General features: G+C 39.7%; 1 protein-coding gene across 1 annotated transcript in view; it reads right to left on the minus strand.

Annotated features, from left to right (window-relative positions):
* The window catches only part of ALKAL1 (ALK and LTK ligand 1), a 36,989-nt gene extending 16,530 nt beyond the window's left edge, over positions 1–20,459 (minus strand). Inside the window, exons 1-2 of the mRNA XM_033070849.1 lie at positions 20,185–20,459; positions 19,134–19,447 (exon numbers count right to left, since the gene is read on the minus strand). Coding sequence (XP_032926740.1) covers positions 19,134–19,437 — 304 coding nt within the window. The 5' untranslated portion in view covers positions 19,438–19,447; positions 20,185–20,459. The remainder of the gene's footprint in view (positions 1–19,133; positions 19,448–20,184) is intronic.
* Between the last annotated feature and the right edge of the window lie 4,115 nt (positions 20,460–24,574).

The following is a 24,574-nucleotide window of genomic DNA, read 5'->3' on the forward strand; positions in this document are numbered from 1 at the left end:
ACCTGGGTATAACTGCTAAAGGTAGACAGAACATGGAGTCACCAATGTGGGCAGCTGTGACAGGGAATCAATCCCAGTCCCTGGCTGGGCACTTTCCACACCGAGGTTTCATGGTGCTCAGGAGAGCAGCTCTCAGCACAGCCCTCAGCAGCAGATGACATTAGGCATGGTTGAATCAATTAGCGTATACTCCTTTCCTCAGTACCCCAACCAATTAAAAGGTCTTAATTTCCTCCTTTCCTTATTACACTTCAGCTGTGACCAGATTGCAGAAAGCTCTTACTTCTGGACCCAGGATTGGACAAAGTCCTTACCTGAAAACCTGAGGACTTCCAGAAGCTTTGGCTAGGCTGGAAATGAAGTATTTTCTAAGCTGCTGTGCCATTGCTACCAGAATGATATTTCTTTTTTTTTTTTTTCTGTAGACAATAGACATATCAGTATAGATTGAAATGTTTCTCTGGTTCCTCATATGGTGTCTCAAACAGCAGGGATACAGAGTATGCACTTTGTTGAAAATGTGTGACATTTTTATTCCCTGCTAAGGAACCACCAATTGATTCTGAGGTCTTTAAGAGTGCTCAAAATCCATAGGATTAATTTTTGGTTGTATTACAACTCAGCTTACAGACTAATAGATTTAATGCTTTTCCTATTGCAGTCTCCCATAGAGAAGGAGAAAAAACCACTTGTGCAATGAGCAGCTCCTTCCATCATTAGCAATCATAAATCATTAAACATTTTATATTATTTGTATTAGAAATAACTGCCATATGAGAAAATATCTACTTAAATGATGTATTTTAATTCTCTTAGACTACTCATCTGCAGTTTCTACTACATAAACTGCATTTCTACTTTTGTTTTGTTCTTTTTCTTCCAGTTTTCCACAATTAAAAGTTTTACAATAATTTCCAATTTTCTTAGTAATTTGTTTGTTTATATAGCCCCCCACCAACTCATATACCCTGCCTTCACCCACTAGATCTGCAATTCATTCCTTTAGACAAGGTAAAATATCTATTTCTGTGGGCAGTGTTCTGAGAAGTCACTGTGTTACTACTCCTGTTAAGTAACACACACAGTTCCCACTTACTGAATACTTTTGTTTTGAGACTTTGGTGTGTACATACTGAGCATAGATGGAAAATGAGTCAATGCTCCAGACAGACACATTCCTTTCTGGATGTAATATTGCTGCTTGAAATTCAAAACTTACCAGATTCCTCCAAGGGCTGTGTAATGAAGATTATAATAACTCAGGAATTTTTTTCATTTTCTGTCACTTTCTACTCTAGCAAGTGAAGAATCATATAGTATCTTAGTATTTTCTGAGGTACTAGAATATCAATACTGCTTGGATTCACAGAGGTAAGAGTGTCTGCTCAAGAGAAAATCAGGAATTAATATATCATTGCATACCACTGCCATCTACTGAATGTAGAATATGCTGAAAGTAGTCATGCATACCATCTTGCTCTGAGAGCAGACTTTACCTGGCTTCCCATTACCCTGCCTAATGGGAGCACTTTCAGTTCCCACAGCAAAAAGTATACTCCAGAGCTTAAGGATTACACATAGAGTACAATTAGGAATTCATAATTAATGACTTGGTCAATTTATCCTCTCAAAGAGTAGACATAAACACTATTGTAATCTCTTTGGACTTACTTGTTGTCCATAAAACTTTTGTCTGGCATTACAACTTTATTTATACAGAAAATTGGAAGGCACATTGTGATATGTTATTGTACTGCATTAGTGAAGTCCTAAAAAGCTAATTCTGTTCCCACGTCTAATAAATGCTTCCATGTTTAATCATTTGTCCAGACTGGAAACAGTGCTCCTAAGGATACTTAAAACCAGTGACTTAACATTTACTTGCCTTGGTATTCATTCCAGGAATATTTTTCTGATGTGAACATGGCAAATGATACTCCTCTTAAATACAGATTAATTGATATATCTTCGGATTCTCCCAAGTTTAGTTAAGAACACAATATCTGGTCTTGTGTATATCAAATTTTAAGGTTTTATTCTGGAATATTCACCAGAAACTTGAGTAATTAGGTGGGCTGTGACATCAGGGATTTTAGAAGTACAATGGAATGACCCCAAAGAGAAAGTGTACCAGGGTCTGCTTTCATAATGGTTGATGAAGTTTACCATTGTCAAGAGTATTACCCTAAAAAAGTCACTGTTGTTAATAACTCTGCTAAAGATGGGTGTAAAAGGAAGCACTAGCTTTTGAAATCACAGTCTGGTACTTAGTCACGATTTCTATTTTTGTCCTCTCTTCACTCTAGAGTCAACCATTCACTCTTATCTAGAATGTCTACTCACATATGCCCCATCTCTCTTACTCACCCTTGTAAGTCTTATCTACACCAGCTGCTCTCTTAAACCAGGGGGATTAATATCCACAGGGTATTCAGGAGCATAATTGCAATCAATTTGGTTCCACTGAAACTGCAGTATTGCAAATTCTGGGCATTTGAAAAAATTTGCAAATTATTGTACAATGGGATTCCAAAACTGACCAAAAAACCCAAAACAGATAAGGAACCTACAAATGGTAGTAAAATGTGGAATAAAAAGCCCATTAAAAACATACAAAGAGCAAAGGCAGTTTTCCTAGTTCTGCATGCTTAGTTTTTGTCTGTATATCTATGTTTGTATGTCCTCATAAAATTTGTTTGAAGAATTGACACCTGCACTGTGCAAATAGATTAGAAGTATTTCAAATTTCTCATTATTCACCTTTTGCTTGGAATGTAACATTCATTATTTAACATTTCTAAAAATAGTCCTGAAATTTAATTTGAAGTGCTGCCTGTTTACAGTGACCAAAGTCTGCTCTCAGTGATGGTTGTATATTCCCTCTCACCCATCAACACCTCATTCATGTAATTGCAATAGAATTATGGAAGGCATTTTTTACTCAAATAGTTTTTAGCTTTATTGTTATTACAGAGACCTTCAGATGGACATCAAGAAAACAAATGAAAATGTGAGACACTTAATTTCAGTTGGATTTACAGAATTTATTTGAGGAATGGGGTAGTAAACTTGAGGAACATTGTTATAAATAATAAGGAAGATTTTGTACATACTATAATATAAATAGCAACATAAAAGTTGTGACTAGGACCTTTCTTCAAGAATAAAGGGGCACTTAATTATTTCTAATAACTTATGAACAGGCAAGAGAAGTCTTACATTAGCTTGGCACATTCCATTTATTTGAAAAAGGTTATGAACAATATTCTTGGATGTGTTTCCCGAAATAGCAGATAGCTGGATTCAATAAATCAAATAGGCTTCAGCCAAATGATTCTAAGTGTGAAATACCAATTTTAATTCAAAATAACTGTCTCAGTTATGTTTAATGTTCTCTCATCCCCATTGGATCATGGCCTATGAACACCTAAGAGGAATAATTTCTCCTTAAATCCCTACTACTACTACCTCTCTCCTGGAGTCCTTCTAATTAAATCCTACCTAAAAATGATGCAAGTTTGTAAACCATGAACTAAAACATGTTCTTAAACCTTGAGAAGAAGTGCATTTATTTGCCAGTGTTTTATCCCTAAATCCCCCATTCTTTTTTTACTGTAAATCATCAAATGGAGTCAGTTTCTGAATTAATTCAGTTTACTCACTACTACATACGAAAGAGTACATGGAATTAGAAATTAAATGTCTCAAGCTCCTCACTGCATTTTTGAGAAATTTTTAAGTAACATCCTACTGATTCAGTGCTAGTTTTTATGAAAAAACTGCCCATTACCCAGACCCTTTTTGGATGTTTCAAACTGTAAATCATCACTGTTTTTAAGAATAGCAAATTAATTTGGTGTACATCACATGACAGATAACTTTTAAAGCAGTCCATTTTTTTCAAGTTTCTCTTTCTGAAGCACCAGAGCCATAATTGTGCTGCTGTCTCAGAAGGCGTTATGTGCTCATTTCTATTCTAAATTTATATTCTAAATTTGTGCTCATTTGTATTCTAAATATTCTTCACTGCTGCAGTTTTTTCTCCATTCATCTGTGACAGAAAATGAATGAAATCTTTTTTGAGAAAGCAAGACCTTGAGTCCTGTAATCCTTGTACCTCTCTATTAAACATCACAGGACATGAGAGCAGATTGCCTTGGCCAGGGATGCTGTGCTATTGCAGCTGGATCATGGCAGTCTTGCAAGCACAGTTCCATCCCAAGCATAATGAGGGATGGACTGTGGCAAATCTGCCTTCTTTCATGCAAGTGCAGGAAGGAGAAGTGACACAAAGTCCTCTGAGACAAACTTTTGTCTGCAGGTTTTTCTATGTTTCATGTGAAAACAATTTTTCAATAAAAATTGAGGCAAAATCAGGTCAGTAAGAGTACACAAAGCAAACACATACCAATTTTACTTGACTTTGCCTTTTCATTTTGTTATGCTGTTAATTAGAAAGAATAAAGGGGTTCTTTCCTTTCCCAGCTTTCTGACTTGAACTCCAGGGACCATCTTTGAGATACCACAACTGTTCATGCAGTCTCAGTATCCCACTCTCCGTGATCCACATCACCATATTGTTTGAAAGTAAATGCACCTGTGACAGTACAAGGGGACGGAAAAATTCATCCAGATGTAAGAGTACAAATGTAGGAGAAACAGGCATAGGAGTATTTGGTGTTGATCTTGCATCACTTGGAGCACTTTCAGTGGATACAAAACACATTCCTACCTTTAATCATACCAAGGTTAATCCTCCAGAAGCTATGGATGGCAACTTCATTTAACCAAGGCCCTTCAGTAGCCTTAGAAGCAGAAAAGGTTGACTTGCAATCAGGGAAGGATGATACAGATCTGCTCACATCCATGGTAAGGAACCAGACAGATACTTCCCACACGCTTCCCTGTCCCTGCCCCTGCCCTACTCTTCCCAAGCCATTGTCCTTTGCCTTCTCCCCTCCCTCGCGTTCTGCTTGGCCTCCACACCTTGTCTGGACTCTGCTGAGCTGCGAGTGGGAACAGAGAGTGACAGGAATAGTTAGCAATCATTGCTATGAAGACAATTAACGGCATGAACAGTAATTCCAGGGAGGCTTTCCCACCTCAGCAGAGCAATGACTATTTACGGCCTGAAAGGGCTTGCCAGCCACCACTTCAACATCCTCTTAAGGGCAACAGATTATCCCTAGAGTTGGCTCCTCCAAGGCTGGGCACTGAATTGTGGGAAGGACATAACCTGAAGCTGGAGGGAGATAACTCGTTCAAGCTACAGAAGACACATTTAATCATATCTGAAGTGTCAGGATAGGTGGACTGGGAATGGGGAACATAGTTTCTCCTGCTGTGAACTATTCATGTTTTTTAACACTGGGAATATTATGTTCCTCCTCTTCCCCTCAAACTTTGATTTTTCTTTGATTAATTCACCATTTGTGAAGGAAACATAATCGCTCGCTAAGTGCGTAGACACTGTACTTTCATTTCACATAAAAAGAAATCACAGTTCAGTTCTGGTTAAAAGACTGCTGTAATAGTATTATCATCCTCAAAAACTTGAAGAAGCTGAGCACTAGCTGCAGTATGAATGCAAAAACGAGCACATAAGAACCATCCTATCTAAATCAGAATATTTCCCACAGTATCTTCCAAGTATGTCCAGAAATATGATACTAAATAATTTCTCTATGCTCTGTTCCTTTATAATATATCAGTTACATGTTGTACCAAGTCATTCATCATTCAGACAGAATTTGTACAAATATAAATTGGCTGTAGATATTTCCAAACATCTTTTTTCTGTCACACATATAGTATTTCACCATGTCACTAGTACTATGTGAAGGATCTTAGCCAGATTGTGGAAATGTACTTCAATTGCACATATGAAGCCTTCTCCCAAAACCATCACCTTCTTCCTGAATGTGAGATTGCCAGTCAGCTCCAGGTAATTCAATTTTAGATGTAGCTAAAAATTCCTTTCACGTTTTCAGGTGCTTCTGTCCTTCTTTGGCTAGTTTCCTCACTCCTATAAAACCTTCATGATTGAATTGGATGGTGGGGGCGGGGGAGTAAATAGATAATTTACAAATACTAAAGGAAGCATTCATTAGTGTAAGATTAAAAGTGGTGAGATTTTTAAAAAATCTCCTTTTATTTATAAAAGTAACAAACATCTCTTAGATGTTCACTACAAGTAAAAAAAAAAAATCTCTATGAAGCTGTAAGTCCTTCAAAACTGCAATTTCCCAAGGGGATATTTATAAGCTAATGTCTGAGCTGGGGAACAGGTCTAATTTCAAGACTGGAAGAGCTGTAATGCAAGACTACAATATAGGGAGGAAAGTAAGTGTACATCTCAGTGTACCTCTGAGACTGGCAACTGTCAAAAACCACTGCCTGAACTGGGAGTTCCAATTGCCGTGGTTAGTGACAGAATCCATTGTTTGAATGTCAAATTTTGGAATAAAAACCAAGAGCAACTAAGGAAATGGGTTTTGTTTAGAGTCTAAGCTTATGTTTCCAGCAATAACAAAGCAGATGTGTAGAAGCAGATCTCTGGATTCCCAGCTGATACAATTATTCTAGGAGCTGGTGTTCTCTCAAATAACACATTTTTGAGGACTGAAAAAATGCTGGAAGGAGAGTATGCCCTGATTCTGTTCTCCTTGATTTCAACAGGAGCAAAACCAGGTCCTCAATCTGTGTGTAATTCACATGATCTACTTAGCTAAACAATTAAGTCACAGCTCTGACATCTGATATTTATTTTAAGTTCTTTGAGCCAGATTCTCTGCTCTGAGCCAACCCTTTTTTCTGTTCTGGTGGCACAGAGGCTATAACAACCATGGATTTTCCCATCTGGAGATTCTACCAGCATGAATTAGTCTTTACCTGTCTGGCAAAATCAGTTTTCTTATTTCCTCCTCTATTTTCACCCTCTGAATCTTTACCACACTCTTATGAGAAAGAGTAAATTACTAGTCCTGAGTTACATTCCCCATTACCATGCTTCAAATATCCTTAGCCTCTTCAAATTATACTTGACTCTTCAAATTAAACCTATATGGTTAATTTGAAATAATCCTTAGGCTATTGTAACTGAAGCAAAAGCACAGTCTGCTCCAATGTTCCTTCTGTGGTATTTCAGAAGACATGCAACAGAGGATCCTTCCAAGGTGTGTTACCAATGAGATACCTCAGTTGTAAACCTGTGTACTCTGGGTCACTTCTATCTGTGCAGGCCATGCTTAATAATTTAATCATAATGCAAGGTCATCCCTAAAGAGCCTCAATCCAAGCATGCCAATTTCTTAACCCCCCATCTCCATTCTAAGAGAGGAGAGGGTGTGTGAAAGGATAACCTGAAGAAAGGTTCAACTGAAAAATTCCACATAATCTGAACAGAGTGTTTGTCAACCATTGCCTGAGTGGGGAACCTTATGGCACCTTCCACATTATTGTAAGGGATGCATGCAATGAGAACTTTAAGTGAGATTAGTTTAATGGAGATGATGCAGTTTAACACTGCAGTTACTAGAGTCTACTTTAACCAATGATGCAGTGTGGAACTGATCTGCTGGGGAATGTGAACTGCCTCCTATGTGTGCTGTGGGAACTAATGGACCAATGCCAAAACTTTCTGAAGGGACCACCAATTATTCAAACTTCATCCACACCTTTGAATACGTTCAGACTGTCAAGGAATTAGTCAAGGATCCGAGTCCAATCTCAAGATGCACTCCTAATTCCTTATGCCTGTGCTCGTTTTTGGACAGCTGAAGAGCCATTGATTTTGGAGGCCACTGGAAACTGGTAGCAAATAGGTTTACCAAGCAGCAAAAAAACTCAAAAAAACCCCAAAAAACACCCAAACAAACAAAAAACCCACTAAGTATGGAAAGTGTGGTTTCTAAGAAGAAATTAAAGGTCTGCTTGGGCATCTCATTTATTTTGTTGTGTCCCCTTTAGCTACCATATAGCTGTGCCCCATTTCTGGGGAGAATTCTATGCTAAGGTGTGAGTTCCAATGAACACTTACAATGTTCACCAAACAGCTGCCTACCACATTAATCTTCCAAATATAATGGTCCAACAAAGCAGGCTCAGAGTTTCATGCACAGAGATTGCTGGCCAAGGAAATGAGTCGACTTGGGAGGTAAACAACATCAAAGAGAGCAACATTTAGAGTGCAGCAGCCTCTTCTGATCCAATGCTTTTTAATCAGCCACTTTCCAATAATTCATTAAGACTTGAACAAAGAGATTGAAGCATTGGCTTCTTCTAGGGCTTCAGCCAAGCGTAATGAAATTATACCAGGATATATTTACAAGGTTGGATACCTTGAACTCAGCTGTAATTATGTTTTTTAGTAATTCTTCAATAGCTGCTCAGAAAGCATATTTGTATTAGTTAATCCTTGCCTGTGGAGACCCTTATATTAGCTTGGCAAAAGAACATTAAGAAGGATGGATTTCTTTTTTTTCCTCTCAGCAAATCCCTGTTTCCATCAGAAAAAGCTTATTTTATCAAGAAATAAGCCAATTGTAGTGCATATGTTTAATTTTCTGCTATTACTATTAGCAATCACTTTAACAAACAGTTAAAACTAGAAAGGATAAAGATCTAGATTAACATATTCTGTTAAGTCTCCATTTGAAATATAAAAATTATTTAACAACTATACTTTGCATTATGAGACTGGAGCAGTACCACATATGTACAGATAAGTAATGTGTGCATACTTCACCTTTTTGCTTTTCTCCTCTGTCAGAGATGCAAACATGTAAAACACAGAAATAGATATTTATTTTGAAAAGCAAAGAAAAAAAACTCAACACTGTTACAGATCTAATGTATGAGTTTAAGCAAAAGATCCCTCCTTTTAAAAGGAAGTCTTATAAATAGGATGGCATGTCCCTCAAACAATTTGAATGAGAAAAAGTAGGGTATTATGAAACCCCTGCTATTTTGAATATTAAGCCATGAATATGCACTTTCCCCTTTCCAAGAGGAAAGATGTATTACAATACTAATTGTTCATTAAACTTACAAGAGGGTAGTTCACTGAAAATAACGAGACACATAGGAAAGACTGGCTGAACTATCCAAGGCGTTATTTACTGAAGTTATCTTTCCCTATTCATAATTTTTTTTTTTCTGTAACAGAAAACAATTTTCATTAATTCGTCCATCAGCTACTTGGAAACATTTAACTATCAAGATATTTCAGATGATATTTCAGATGAATCCAGAGATTCCAGGTTATGCCTGGAAAGTTACTGGAGGGCTCCTGCCTGAAGGCAAAAGCACTCTTAGAATAAGACACAGAGACTACATATCGGTGAGCATTAAGAGGAAATTCACTTCATGCAGTTCTGCAGGACTCTATGCAAAGCAGTCTGTTTTAGCTATCACGGCTGCTAATAAATGGAGATTTTGGAATATTTGCATAAATTATACACAAGAACAGCTGCAATACATCAAAGGCAGTATATGAACTAGTTGAATCGACTGAATGAAAACTGATGACATGTGCTTAGCTGCATTACAAGCCAAACTCAGCACTGACAAACATAGGCAAACTCTATTGGTGTGAAAGGAAATAGAATCGAGTTTGCCAGGGCTTAATTAGACCCTGTTCTTTTTTCTAAATATGAATAGGCTCCAGGTTGATTGCTGTGCAAATGGCAATGTTTAACTGTACTTCTCCTGTGCTTATTTTAGAAATGTTTATATTTCTTTCTGAATTAGAATAGATACAGAACTGTCACAAATGGATTAATAATACACTATTACTCCATTATAGATACTTTATTCTAAACTACTACTTTAAAGATGCTCCCAGTGATCATATGTCAGGTTTATACTCAGACTGAGGTCATTTTACCCTATCATAGTTACATAAGGAAACTGCTTATAAAGTATAACTAAGATCAAAATATTTTATGTGAGTGTTACGTCTAAATTATGTAATCAAATATAGTGAGCTATTTATTAATATTAATATTGGAGGTTTTATCTTCAAGGACTACAAACAGGAGTAATATACACGCAAACAAACATTTCAGTGGGCCAAAAGGTGCTGATTAGAAAGAACTAACCTTAAATAAAAAAGCAGAAAACACTTTCCATATTTTGTGACTGAGTAACTTTAATATTTCCCTGACTTTTTAATACCACTGTCACTCTTATAATACTCTGGCATTCTGAGATACAGTGTAATTGCAGAGAAAGTGCTACCCTTAATACTTGAGAGATTTTCTATTTGTTCTAAGATAACACTTAGCATGTTTGTAATACTTAATCTCCTGATTTCCTCCTTCTCTCACTCCTTGTTCTGACAGGAAAGAAAAAAGCTATCCCAGCCAAAAGTAAAGAAGGAGAAGTAAGGCTTTTCTGGAGGTGCTGCTCAGTTCTGGGACAGTGGACTTCAGCATAAATGCGTCATTTGGATTTGTTTCAAGGATTTTGAAAGCCCTGACTGCATCTTATATAAGTGATTCTCCATACTCCCATGAAGCTGAATCACACATCCACAAATGGAGTGACTCCATCATGTAGGTAATGTAGAGCCACCCTGCTCATGAGAAATAGATCTGAGTGTCGATTTGCTGCACCTTTGCCAGTCTTATCTATCCAAAGTATTTATTTTGTAGTAGTCTCTTTTCTGAAAAAATGAAAGTTGCCTGATATCTGGAAAAGTGACTTGGTACTGAATAAAGGGAGAAATCTGTATATGTTATCTTCATATACAAACGTAGCATTGATCGTATAATATGGTAAGCCCAAATGGTGGCCTTTGCTAATTTACTACTGACCAAGAGGTCCATTCAAACTTTAGGTGCATAGTATGAAATGCAAGCAATTAGCCTGCTCTAGATTGCCTTCTGACCCAGGAGATTCCTCTGAAGGCCACAAGAAATCCACTTATTAGTATGTCTCAGCCATAACTCTTTGTTTACTGTGTAAAAGACAAGTTCTGAAAATCGCATTCCTAGATTTCCTAAATTGAAATTTCTGTGACAGCAGAGAAGTCCCTCATGTCTTAGGCATGCTATGTCATTAACAGACAAAGAAGTAATTACTCTATCATGATTAGAGTAATAAAATCACAGCTATCTCCTTACTTATTTTAATCCAATGGGATTTAAGGGTTTTACTAATCCAGGGCATACATCCACTACTGCCACATATACTGACAAGGATGCATTTTTAACACGTCATTTCAAAGTCATCATAACAGCACAGGTAAAGGAAGAAAAATTGTCTGACTGTTTTCCAGTAGGATTTTTATTTTGCTTTCATCTTTATTTTACAGGCTTGTGTGAAAAAAAAAAAGGAGAAAATAATTTGAGTAGTAAGGCATTAATTAGATTTGTGCTATGGCACTGAGGATGCTGTCTAAAATCTGCAAGGAACATGACAACAGTGGCTTTGCTGATGTAGCTTTAAATGTTTTTCTTTAAGCCAAAGACACAGATTTCAAATCATGTAGTAAGATAACATGTACTAGAATGCAATTGAACCAACTTATTTTAATTGAGAAAGAAAATCTTAATAGACTTTAAAAAAAAGCAAGAAGAAACTTACCAGAAAAAAAAGGTTTATATATTCTTAGCATTCAAAATTGTGCCTTTACCATGAGTGGTTTTTCCTTGGCTACATACATTTTAACAGTGTGTTTAAAAACAAAGTATTAGGATCAAAAAATAGCCACAGTTTATAACTCCAAACAGTATTTTCCACTGATGTTAAAACCTATATTAGAGAAACACATTTTTAAGCACTGTTTGGTAAAATCAGTGGTGCACTGCACATCAATGATTTTTTTTGCACAAGCAGATATAAAAAAATGCAGGATAATATCAAAATGGCCCCTAATCAATCAATTGCTTGCATCCTTCATGTGTTAAATCTTGTTTATAACCTAAAGAATTGTGCCCTCAGTATGTAATCAATAGTCAATTAAACTCCTCACTAGAGCAACTGTTTTCCAATTGGCCGACATTAAAAACCCACAAAACTTGAGAAAATAGCCTGTAGGACTTACACAAAAGTAGTAACCTCTAATTCACAAGTGACAAAATGAAGCAGTCATCCTTAAATTGAATAGAAAAGCCCAGCCATCAACCACAAAACCAAACACAAGCAACCAAACTGAGCTTTTTCTTTTTTTCAGTACAACGTCATCTGAATGCATGTGATGAAAAAGAAGATATTTACCATGACTATTACAGTGTACTTATTTGGTATATTTTAAAACAAGTCTTACAAATTATTAATATAGGATTAGTTTCCATTTCTCTTTTTTGAGTATTTTTACTTCTGTGAAATTTACTAGATAAACCTCTGAAAATTTTAGTTTTCTATAAAACAGGTTTAATAAGGAGGATATGTCCCCCTTCCAAAAACTGTTGTCAGGTCACTTGAAGAGATCTTCTTTAAGAATAAAATGATCCCAATACAGACAGTGGCCTTACATATACTTTAGGCATGGAACCAGTCACCCCTTTCTCTCTGCAGCCTTTCAATGGCTCTTTTTGTAGATGGAGCATCTTTCTCAGGTATCTCATTGATTAGTAAGTTTTGCTTATAGCTTTCCACACGGATGACTAATTTGAAATTGCTTTATTTTGTTAAGGCACTTTGGAAAATATGAGCCTTTATATGTCACATATGTAACTCTGAAATCACAACTGGGTCTAAATCATCACAGCATTCTCATGCAAATTGCCCTCAAACCTTTTTAATTAAAAGAGGAGTCTGTGTGCCTAGATGTATGGATAAATGTATAATTATCTTTTTATGTCTTTCTTCCTGCATACATACTTATTTAAAAAGTAACATCATCTCCACACCTGAAGCAGTGTGTTTTCAAGGCTAAAGGCTAAAGGCTATCTATCAAACAATAAATGTATTACAAAGCCTTATACCTGTGCATTGCCACTCTCCCACCTCTCAGAGGCTTTCCCTGGCAGACTAACACCTGAAATAACAAACCACAAAAACACAGAAACCTACCACTCTTTCTTGATAGAAAAATCAAATTGTATGTAATGTAAAGAAAAAAAAACACACAAAATATATCAGCTCTTCAGTTTGCTCAGGCTCAGGGCCAAGCTAGACTAATACAAAATTCATGCTGCTCCTGAATTACAGATAGTAATGCATGCAGATCTACTTTGAAACGAAACTTCTGTTTTCTTTGCTATTCACTTCACTGCATATCAGAGAAGTCCTGGTGCACTTCAGGCCCAACCCTGGTGTAATACAGTGAAAATTCTGACATTCACTTTTTTGGGGCCAGAGCTTCACACATTAGTAATTGTGCCGTGCTAATTCAAGTTTTATAAAAATATGGAATAGGATTAAAACAAAACCCAGATCTCCTCTTATTGATCAAGGTAATAGCTTTTCAATAGAAAAGCTTTTCCATATGCTGACATCCTCCTGGGACAGCACCGTGCACTCTGAAATGTTTGCTGCTCAAGGTACTGTAGCTCAACGATGCCCCTTCCTTTTTGTGCCAGGACAGCACAACATCCCAGATATGAGTGCCCTTCACCAGGATTAAAGGGAGTGAGAGCAAAGCCCCTTGAAGGACTACTCTGGTACTTCACTATATTTCAGGTCTCCATGTATGCAGCAAGTACATTTTATCTTTGCTCACTCCCTCGTAAGCTCTCAGGGTTGGTCCATGGGTTTGATATTCTCCACCACATTATGGAATATTTCTGTCTCATCCTAGATTTCAGATGCTTTTTGTTCAGTGGCCCTGCTCTGGCAGTTATGTTTGCCAAACACAGAGTATAGCTGTTAAAAGTCATATTGCACAATGCACCTAAAAACCCAAGCAGGCAGGGAAGGGAATGTAGCAGTGGTGTGACAGATCACAAAGCCATCGTAAGCAGATTGACCCAAGCACTGTGCAGAGCTGGAGGAATATACAACCTCTGTAGCATTTGGGACTTCCTTTCACCAAAGGAGATTAAAATCTACCCTGCCCACTTGTATTTTTTGAGTGGAACAGACACTTAGCCATGGTAAAGAAGAGACAATGGTTATTTCCACTGAACCCTCTGGGACTGTTTATACTTCTATCTCATGGTGTGGTGAGGTCCTCACAGCCTCTCTGATCCTGCCTCAGGAAGCACTGGCCTGGAAGCATATTGCCCTATGGAATCGCCACTCCTCCCAGCACCCAAGCCAGTTACCCTGTCCCAAGGACATTGCCAATGAATGATGATTCATTACATTTGCTAATTTATGAGAATATATTTTCTTTTAACCACTAGATTGGGAATGTACAAACTTAGAATTTATTTCCAGATCATGTCCATGTCATTGAAAAATAAAGGAAAACAAGCCCCTTGCCCATTTGGAATTAATCTTTCAAAAGCAGAATATATTTGCCTGGTTTTGTTTCAGAAAAGCCTACCTACCTATTTGACTGTAAAAATAACTGATTCAAAAATGTCAGTTAGAGAATCAGGAATGATTGCTATAAATCAGGAGAACTTTTTTGTGTTTTTTAAATATAACAGTTATTCTTCTTTTAAACCAATTTCATCCATTATTTTGCTAACTTCTAAGAGAATGTGTTTTTTGTAAATGTGATTTTGGAGAATGTAATTTTATTAACTCCCATCTTCTTCTAATTCTCATGAATGCCCAGCAATTCCTATTAACACAATACAGTAAAAAACATAAAAAAAAATAAAGCTATCTTATTAACAGGAAAAATAATGGGATGAGGCTTAACTATTACAAAGAACTCTGTTAGGGCCTTCCAGCTGTAATTATCACTATACTTACTGCAGATCTCTTTAAGTAAGGAAAAATAACAAAACTTTTCTTATACCTTACATAGGACACAAGGGTTTGATTTAACCATAAACTAAAATAAACTTCAAAGATATCTTTCAAATCTAATTCATGATGAATAATGGTTAAAGTGCCACTATGTCATACGACAACTTACAGTTTTCTGCTGCTGATGTGTAAGAAATTTTGGCATAAAACTGAACTTGTAAGTGCAACCTCAAAGTTTAAATATTTTGAGGGCCAAATTCTCTTCTCAGATATGTTATTCTAAATCTGAAGTAGATATGCTCAGGAGGCTAATTTGAACATACTCATAAACTCAGAGCAATATTTATCTTTATTCCTTCATGCTTGAAAAATGACTATTCAAAATGTTTTAAAATGTCTTGTTGGTCTCCCAGGACAAAAGAGAAATCTCAGCCCTCTAAAGCTTCTAACTTTCAATAGCTCCTTTCTCCACCAGGGTGGGTAACATGTAAGGAAAGAACAGTCAAAGTAGATTTTTTTTATTTCTCAAGATTTCTTTAAATCTAATTACATGGAAGCTATTCTGGTTTTGAAGAATAACTGTAACAAAGAAAATCTAAGAAGAATGACAAACTATTCTAGCTCCCCTGACGTGACATCCAAAAATAACCTGAAGCTGAATCTTCTCTTTGTGAAAATGCATGTTTTCTTAATAAAAAAAGCTGACCACAGTTATGCATCAGAAACAGGAGATAGTTATAAAAAAGATTATTCATTGAAGAGCTTTCATCACTAAGCTTAAAAAACTTTAAGATACTTCTTAGTGAAAAAAAAAAAATCACACTCAAGCATAGAAACTTCATGGAAATCAGGCAAGTAAAGGATGTTATGACAGAAATTTTAATCTCACGGATATAATAACTCAAAGGAACAACTTGTATTTTTAGCAACATCCTACCAGGAATCCTAGAAAAGATGAAGATTGATTTTTGGTTAGTTGGAATTTCTTGTAAAGGTACTGTTCAGAGTAAGTGCTCACTCCCATTAATCAGATCCCCAAGAAAAAAAGGGACAGATCTTTGTAAGATAAGACTTTTGAACATGTAGGGATAAAAGAGGTAAGAAGTTAAGACAACTAAAGTGATGATGAAACTGGTATTTCTATTGCATATGTAAGTCCTGGGTCATACAAGAACCATGACACAAATTTTCTAATGGTTAAGAAGCATGTGACATGGAGTATATGGAATGCCCCTGGTCATTGAGGGGCAAGAAAGACCTAAAAAGCCCCTTCCAGGCAGGTCACAGCATCCCACATATCTGGGCAGGTTTGAGTGACCACTCTATTTCAGGCATGCCCCTTTGCTCTGTGACAAAAACACACGAAGTAGAGCACTACTCATTCCCATGGCATAGCTCTGGCTCAGGACCTGTCCGTGAAACCACATCCAGATGGGGTGTCACAGAACAAAACCACTCTTGCTTTTATATCCTCTCTAAGTATCTAAACAATGTCTGACAGGTAAGTGTTTCACTCTTCTTTTTCCTGCCTCACCAAAGACATCCTGTGGGTGCTGTGCTTTTCCACTCCCTGAGCTAAATGAGCAGGACCCCATGAACACAAGGAGGAGGTCCCATCCTCTCTCAAACCTCACCCTGGACATGTGCTGTAGCCACTTGTCTTGTGCTGCCCCTAGGATTCACCCTGTGGTACTCCAGGTCAGCTTTCTCACTACACAAAGAGTTAACCAGGCCTCGAAATGAAATAAAGGAAAGGTGAGTGTGGAGGCTCTGTGAGTGGCTAGACTAAAGCTGGAGAGAGTCCTGAGAGTGAGGGAATGAGAGAACAGGAGGGGAAGTACATTTCAGTTCTCCTGCTATTCAAGTCATTGATAATAAAGAGTAGCATCCTCTGAAAAGGAAAAAAGGAAAAGAGAAAAACACACGGAAATTCTTTGTCTTACATTCTCTGTTCTGTACACAGCACTATTCCAGATGGTTTTTTTGTTTCAAACAGAAGAAGTAATTAGTTGCTCAATTGTCTTTTAAATCAGACACTTGGGTTTGATTTTCAGCAGCTATAGACAATCCAAATACATAACTCCAGTTTCAAATGCTTGGCTGAGTACTCAACTGAATGCAACAGTTTCCTGAATTTCAGGTCTGAGGGGAACATAAGCTGTTCTGTTCAGCTGATGATCAGGTACTACCAGTTGGAGTAAAAAGCTGCCATTAATGTGTTGGTGACAGGAGTAATTAAAAAAAGAGTAAATTACTTGTAAGAAAAGCCTTGTCACGGTTCTCTACCCCAAAAAGCAAGTATACACCATCATGACAGGTACTAATTTGTATCCTTGGTATTGGTAACAAAAAATGAGATGACTAGAAAAATTCGACTATTATTTGAACTGCAGATTTGTGCTTTCTAGGCTGGAGAGACCCTTGTGGCTGCCCCGAGGACACTGCACCTATGCCAGGGATGACTGGAGAATTTCTCTAAGGATGTTCTGCTGTTCCTTTTATGTACAACATAATTACTAAAAGTAACAACTAACAGAAAACACTATCTTACTGTGTATAATGCTGATGGATTTAAGAAAATTCCCCTTCGAAGTTACAGAAATATTTATGTTTTCTATTGTTAAATAGAATTATTAAGTTAAGAGCAAACATCTCAAATGGGAGAGACTGTTGTCCAAAACAGAATTTTAATTCAAACCACCTGATAATTGTAATTATTGCAATAATTATTGCAAAGTATAAACCTCAGACTAATTCTCAGGTTTATACGTCATCTTCTTGATAAGAAGAATGTAAGCCCTCATGTTATCTGCCTTGAAAAGATCATTTTACTCTTTTCTTGGGCTGAGGTCTTGCCCATAGCACATAAAGAATTCAAGCCACAGTAAATAAACAGTTATGACCAGTCGTACTGATAACCTGCAGCATCTTCTCCAGTTAGCACAAAATCTGTGGCAATCTGGTTTGGGTTGGTTTGCAATAACTATCCAAAACGTTACAGTCTGAAAAAGCAAGAATGTCTGGGAGCTCACGGGAACAATACAACCCCTTATGGATGTACAGTTCAATACCTGAAGCAGATCAGACTGAAGTTTCCAAGGCCAGAGCACCGATTACTTTTTGATTGGTAAATTTTAGCCCAGTTTCCTTAGAATGTGTAGCAATCTCCCTGCGCAAGTGCCACCCTACCAATCAGTTATTCACCTATTATCTTCTGAATTTGTCACCCAACTCTGATTTTTTCCAAAATGGGGCTTAATTTAATTTAAAACAGACTAGAGAACAGAAAAGAGTAAGTCTACCAGTGAGACTTGAGAAGGGCTGCATCGCAACTTCACCCATTACCAGCCATCAGCCACAAGGGCGCTCTCCAGGGGCACAAATCCCTTTCCTTGGGTTCCCTCAGTTTGGTTTCTCTCCACAAAGTTCTGTGGCAGCCAACAAGAGAAAAATATTAGTGGGCTACAGCCAGGGACAGTCACTAGATTCTTCGTTTTTGCAGCACTGCACTATCCTAACCCACACAAGCCCCTCAGACAGCTCCACTCCAGGAGGAAAAGTTTTTGCAAAGCTCTGCATCAAGCCTAGCAGTGTCAGTCTCCTGGGCAAGGACAGTGTGAGCATCACCAGGCAGCTATGCTTGGCCCTGACCTGTCCCTGCTGTCACTGCAGGCCTGGCCCGTGCCAGTGCTGCAGATGCTCCCTGCCCCAGTTTGAGCATCCTCCGAATGGTGAAATAAGCCCCATGCCCACCTCGGTCTGGATCTTCTGCACCTGCCCTGAAAAACTAGAGAAGTGCATCACATGGGAACCAGCAAAGTTGAAGAGGAAGTTTAAAGGAGTAGGTCCAGAGAACTGTTGCTCAGATTGGCCATTTGTCCTCTGTGCAGATCAGAGTAGCAGTCCTAAGACTGGGGAGAAAAGGGGCTCCCCCAGTGCTGCGCTGCAGTCTAGGGAAGTGGGAAGCCTTGCTCTGAGGGGCTGTACATCAGTGCTGGCCGCAGCTGACCTGCCGGCCGAAAGTGCCGAAGCCCCAGTGACCCTCTCCTCCCTTCCATCTCGGACACCCCGGAGCTCCAGCCGGGGAGCCGGGCTGGGCTATGCTGCCCTCGGCGGGGCTCCAACTCAGCAAGGGCAGAGCCCCCGCCGTGGCAGCCCCGGGGCGATGGGAGGGCATCCTCCGAGCCGCTTTCCGCTCGCCCGCTCCCTCCCGCAGCGGGATGCGCGGCAGAGGAGCCGTCGGGCTGGGCGGCGGCAGGAGGCGGCACGGACGGGACCCTGCAGCCCGGGCTCCCCGCGCGGGGCAGCGCGGCGTCTCTTACCTCCGTGCCGGGCGGCGGCGAAGAGCCGCGGGGGCGGCGGGGCGGCGGCGGCGGCGCGGGGCTCCGCAGGAGGGGCACTGCCGCCGCTGAACCGCCGGGAGATCACCCGCTCCCTCCGCGCCGGGCGGGGCGGCAGCGGGCGGCCGTCGTCGCCCAGGGCTTGGAGGAGGATGTCGAGGAGCGCCCCCCGCTCGGCTCCGGCGGCAGGCACGTCCCTGCCCTCGGCGCCCGGCGGCGGAGGGGCCGAGGCCAGCAGCAGGAGCACGATGGCGGGCAGCGCCTGCCGCTTCTTCGCCCCTCGCATCTCTGCGGCGCTGGGAGGAGGCAGAGAGCGAAGGCGGTCAGCGCCGGGCCCGGCCCGCACCCCAGCTGCCCGCCCCCCATGCCGCGCCCGGGGCACCCCCGCCCGCCGCTCCGCACGCTGGGCCGGCACAGCCCGAGCACCGGGGAGCGCGCACCCGACGGGCCGGCAGCCGCGGAGGCTGCGTGAATAGACTCGGATTAGGGCACGGTTATTGACCGCTGCACATGCTGGCGGCACGGGGTTTTGCAGGGGATTTGCTCGGCTCCCTTTGCCCCTGGAGCCCCCGCGCCCGCCATGGGCCAGCCTTGTCCAGCCGCCCGGCAGTGCCGCACCGGGGCTTCGGGGAGCGAGCACGGACGGCAAAAGGATGGAGCTCAGTTGCATTGGAAGTGCCGCAAGTCAGGGTGTAAAGGGCGAAAACAATTACCACGGGCTAGGGTTTCGAGAGCAGCACTTAATGCCCTAAGTAAGCTATTCTAATTATAGAAAAGGGTAGGATTAAGAGGGAGGGAGGGAAATTCTGTTATTTACAAACGATTTTCTAGTTGGCCTGCCTTGCAAATCCTCTTGGGCGAAGGAGTTAATCGGAGCCCCAAGGGAGCTGGCTTTCCCCGACGGTCCCGGGCTCTGCCTCCCTCCCTGCCGCACCCGGGCAGTACCGGGGGAAGGAGCCGTGGCTCGCAGCCGGGGCAGCGACACCCCCTCGTTCCGAGATCCCCTCCGGAGAGCCGGCGGGCGGCCGCTTACCGTCAGGCAGAGGCGAGTCCGGCTGGGCGCAGGGCGGTCCGGGCTGGGGAGCGAGGTGCGGTGCCGCCGTCCGAGAGCCCGTGTCCCCGCGGAGGCTCCGCAGGGCGCGGAGAGGGGCGCTCGGTGCTGCGCCCGGAGATGGGGGATGCGCCCTTCAGGGCCATGCGCTTCTCTTATATAGTCCACACCGGCGTACTCATTTGAGTACTATCGACTTTAGGTGGGTGGCAGTCGATGGAGACACCTCTGGTAATCACTCTTGGGCTCAGAGAGGGTCTTTTCTGACAAACTTCCTCCTCCCCGTTTGTCCCCCGGTGGATGGCAACTGAAAGCTGCGTTTGAAGTGACTCTGATCTATTTGTGAAATTAGATTTCCCTGAAGATTGGGGAACGCTTACTAATAAAGCTGCCGGCTCAAGAGATTAAAATGTGCTTTAACTTAGCGGGATTCCCTTGGGAGTACAACAAGGAAACTATTTAATTCCCTCCTTTTTTTATTGAACCAAGAAGCCATGAGCAAAGTCTGAAGTGTGTATAAATTTGGTTCTGTTTCGATGGCAAGGAAAGTGGTACTCTGGCAGGTGAATTCACAGACTATGAATCTTGTAAAAGTTTGCTTCTTCAAAACAGCTGTTTTACTTTTCGAAATGAAACTTACTGAAAAGCTCACAGAAAAAGTAGTGACCTAACAAAACCATTAAACCCACAGATTAAAAAACTTGCCTCCTAAAGGCTGAAGTAGATCAGCCAAAAATTAGCAAATAAAATCTCGACTTTCAGGGGGCAGTTGTATGCTGGTGGGCTTGATAGACTCAAAAGCAATACACATTTTTCAAATTACACCTGATAATATTTTATGTTGGTATTTTGCAAGTATAACTCTGTAATAAGTTGTCGTTTATATCTTTACTTAATAAGAATAGGACAAAAAGAAAAAAATATTTGAGATATCTTTTAAGATGTGAAAATGGGGAATTTCGATTTGAAAGAGATTTAAACTATTCTGAATCTGTCTGGCACACAAGATTTCCCTACGAATTTTGTCTCTTTCCTCAAACTCCTTCATTCATACCCTTCTCTGTCTCAGACAGCACACACTCTGGGCTGTATCTCACGGGGACTGGGAGGTGATGGGCACCAGCTTCTTCCCCACATCATCCTCTGCTTGGGCTATCCTCACTCACCTTTGCGGATGTGATCCCACAAAGATCAGAGATCAAACCATGTTTAACTAATAAAGGCTTGCAAAGGGTTTTATCACACAAAAACATTTTTAGAGGTCAGTGTACTGCACTAGATATATTGGTCTGACCTGCGGATTCCCAGGATAACTGAGGCAAGGTGCCATTCTTTTTTGCTAGGTGATTTCCTACTTTTGCATCTTTATTGAGTGATTTCCTACTTTTGCATCTTTTAAGGAGTTTACTTTTGTCAAACTGACAATTAAGTTCAGTGAAGAAGGAAAGGGGAACAGTAATCATCTGAGAAATATTGCAGCATATTAATTAACCAGCTGCAAAATAAATGGCAAATTTTCTCTCCATTTGCTTATTTGTTTCTATTACCTTATTATTCTTTTATTTTGCCCTCAGAGACATATATTGACACTACAGAATGGGATTGAATTTTTCTATGGAACCTACTGAAATAGTGCCTTGACTCAAGCTCTTCTGCCCAGCTTCATTACTAGTCATGAACCAGGTTTACATCTTCTAGCCCTGGGAACAGGTCATATGGGAAGGAAATTCATGGGGCACTGTTAAGACAGAATAATTTTGCTACTCATAAGAACCCCAAAGTCTTTACTGGATGTCTGTTTGAGGCAGATAGCAGAATACTCATAAGGATTAAAAGCAGTATTGAAAAGGGCAAGCAAATAGTCCCTCTTTTCTTACTCACATCCCCAGAGAAGATCTAGGGAGTCTGCAGACTGGCATGGCTGTCTATGCAATCTTGATGGACAACATCCTGGAGCTGTCAATTTTGGAAATTTCTAATCCCTTCAGCATATATTCTCAAATATATCACCCTCATGCAGTGGGTTTCTAAGATACAAATGCTGCTACAAATACTATGGCCATTAAATTTTGCATTCTTTAATTTGCATGTTGATTATTTAGAGTTTTGAAGTTTTACATTGGAACCCAACTAGGTCCCCCAACATTATGAGCACCCCAGTTTTACCCTTGTACTTTACCTCTGCTGTAACTTGTTTCTCTCCTTTGGAAGAGTTGTATCCTTCTTTCCTTGAATGGACGTTATACCCACCCAGAGGGCAATGAACTGTTTTATAATTAGTTTTAAGTTAGACAAAATAAACAGGAAGGTTGCTTAATTTCTTACCCTTTTTTAATGTTATCTTTCGGTATTTTTCAATAGAATAATCAAGAAGTCAAGAAAACAAGAGAGTGGGTGTCCCTGCAGAGCAGCTTGAGAGGCAGATCTATCAACCCTTTAAGTTACTGCAAAGATTTTTATTCACTTCAGTAGGAATTGGGACAAGCCTTAAAATGAAAAGAGTCAATTAGAACTATAGGACATCTAAATCACAAGTTTTAAGTAGCTTTTTCAGATTCTTTCTATGCTCAAGAACCTTAAAGTCTTGTGTAAAAACAAAACAAACAAAAAGATTTGTTTTCTATTGTGCAAAGCCTTGTCTCCTTTTAAGTTGTTTTGATATTTGAATTCTTCAGAGAGCAGTTGAAAGAAGGAAGACCAGACTGCATCCAGAGGATGATGTTTTACTAATCCTAGGCAATTCTGGCAGGATGAAACCCCATTCTCATTGGCCCTTTTGTTAGTAGCTCTAATGCTCCTCCTCATCATTATATGGAGAAAGAATCACAGCATGAGATTTACATCAAAGAGACCATCTTAAGGCTTCACTTAGTATCTTATTTAGGAACAGAAAACCTGTTAGCAGTGAGCCTAAATAAGTCTGGTTATATAGCTAATGGATTTAGACAGGTACATCACATTATTTTTCCTGCTACATGTTCTTTTTATTTTCTGCTCTGCCTTAGCCACAAATATGTCTGATAGAAGGTAAAAGCAAACTAGTTATGTTGAAGTATCATGGGGCTGACAGGGACTCAGAGAGATGATCTAATGCGTTCCCTTGCTCAACACAGAGACAATTGTACCTATGTCATCAGGGCTCAGCAAAAAAACTTTTAATTTCTCTTGTCAAGCTCAACACTTCATCACAAATCCATTAAATGAAAAATTGGTAAATGTGGGTTTAGAAGTGACATTTTACCTCGGGATTTACACTGAAATATAAAAATTATCTAAATGTATTCCCAAAACACACACTCAAATAAAAGACAGGCTAAAGTGAAGATTTAAAATTTAGGTGTCTTGCTGTCTCTACATAAATCTGTCTGCCAAAGATTTCCATGGTCACTCGTATAAATCAAGAAGAAAAACAGAGAAAGCCTGTTTCTGTTGAAGTTCATGGGAATTTTCCTGTTAACTTTGTTGAGCAGGGATTTAATGCAGGATTGTTACTAAAGGAGAGGTGAATAAGTGAGAAATCACCTCAAAAATATGAATGTATTAGCCAAGGTAGTAAATTACAGATGTCTGCTATAATTTCTGATAAGTAACAGAGGATTCCAGCTATTTTCAGATCACAGCATTTCCTTAAAATCAGAGTTTTTACCCAGCCACATGCATGCAAGCCTGTTGAGGCTCAGTGCAGAGGACTTGATCAGATGGCTTTTTGAACACTTTTTGCAGTGCTTTGTTTCTGTGAATCTATAGGGGTTACTGCAAGTGGCTTGTAAGGCACAGGTCATGCTGATGAACTGTCTGATGGGAAGGTTACAGTTAAAGAAGTAAAACAGCATTACTAACAGAAATGTGAGAATCACTTATTTATATCTTAAATGAAAACTTAGTGCATCTCATAATTTGATGTTATTTTTTGAACATTTTGGGTAGAAGTAGCACAGCAGAGAATTGTGGCTTTTTATTAATTGAACTTTAGAGAACATCTTCCAGGGGTTATTCCATACAACAAACATCATAATTTTTCCCATTAAAGAATAGCATGTAAGTTTTATTGTTACAAACATATCTAAACATTTTTAATGACAAGGCTGTAATAATCTTTACTGGCCTTTATCATTAAGAATGTCTACAATTAAGTCACCACCTTTAGGGTTTAGGGGGTATTTTGCACCTGCAATTAAAATATGAGTCTGGGGTTTTAGACCCCTTGTGCTCTGGACAGCCAAGCTGAAGATATTAAGTTTCTGACATAGAGATTTCAAACAATAACCTGAAAACTAACCTGCAAGCAAAGAGGATCTAGGGAGAACACTGAAGAGTCAAGTTTGGTAGGACTGTGAAATAAGTCCTTCTATATTCTTTCATTTTTCCTGAA

This window comes from Catharus ustulatus, chromosome 1 (assembly GCF_009819885.2).
Source record: "Catharus ustulatus isolate bCatUst1 chromosome 1, bCatUst1.pri.v2, whole genome shotgun sequence".
Lineage (NCBI taxonomy): Eukaryota > Metazoa > Chordata > Aves > Passeriformes > Turdidae > Catharus > Catharus ustulatus.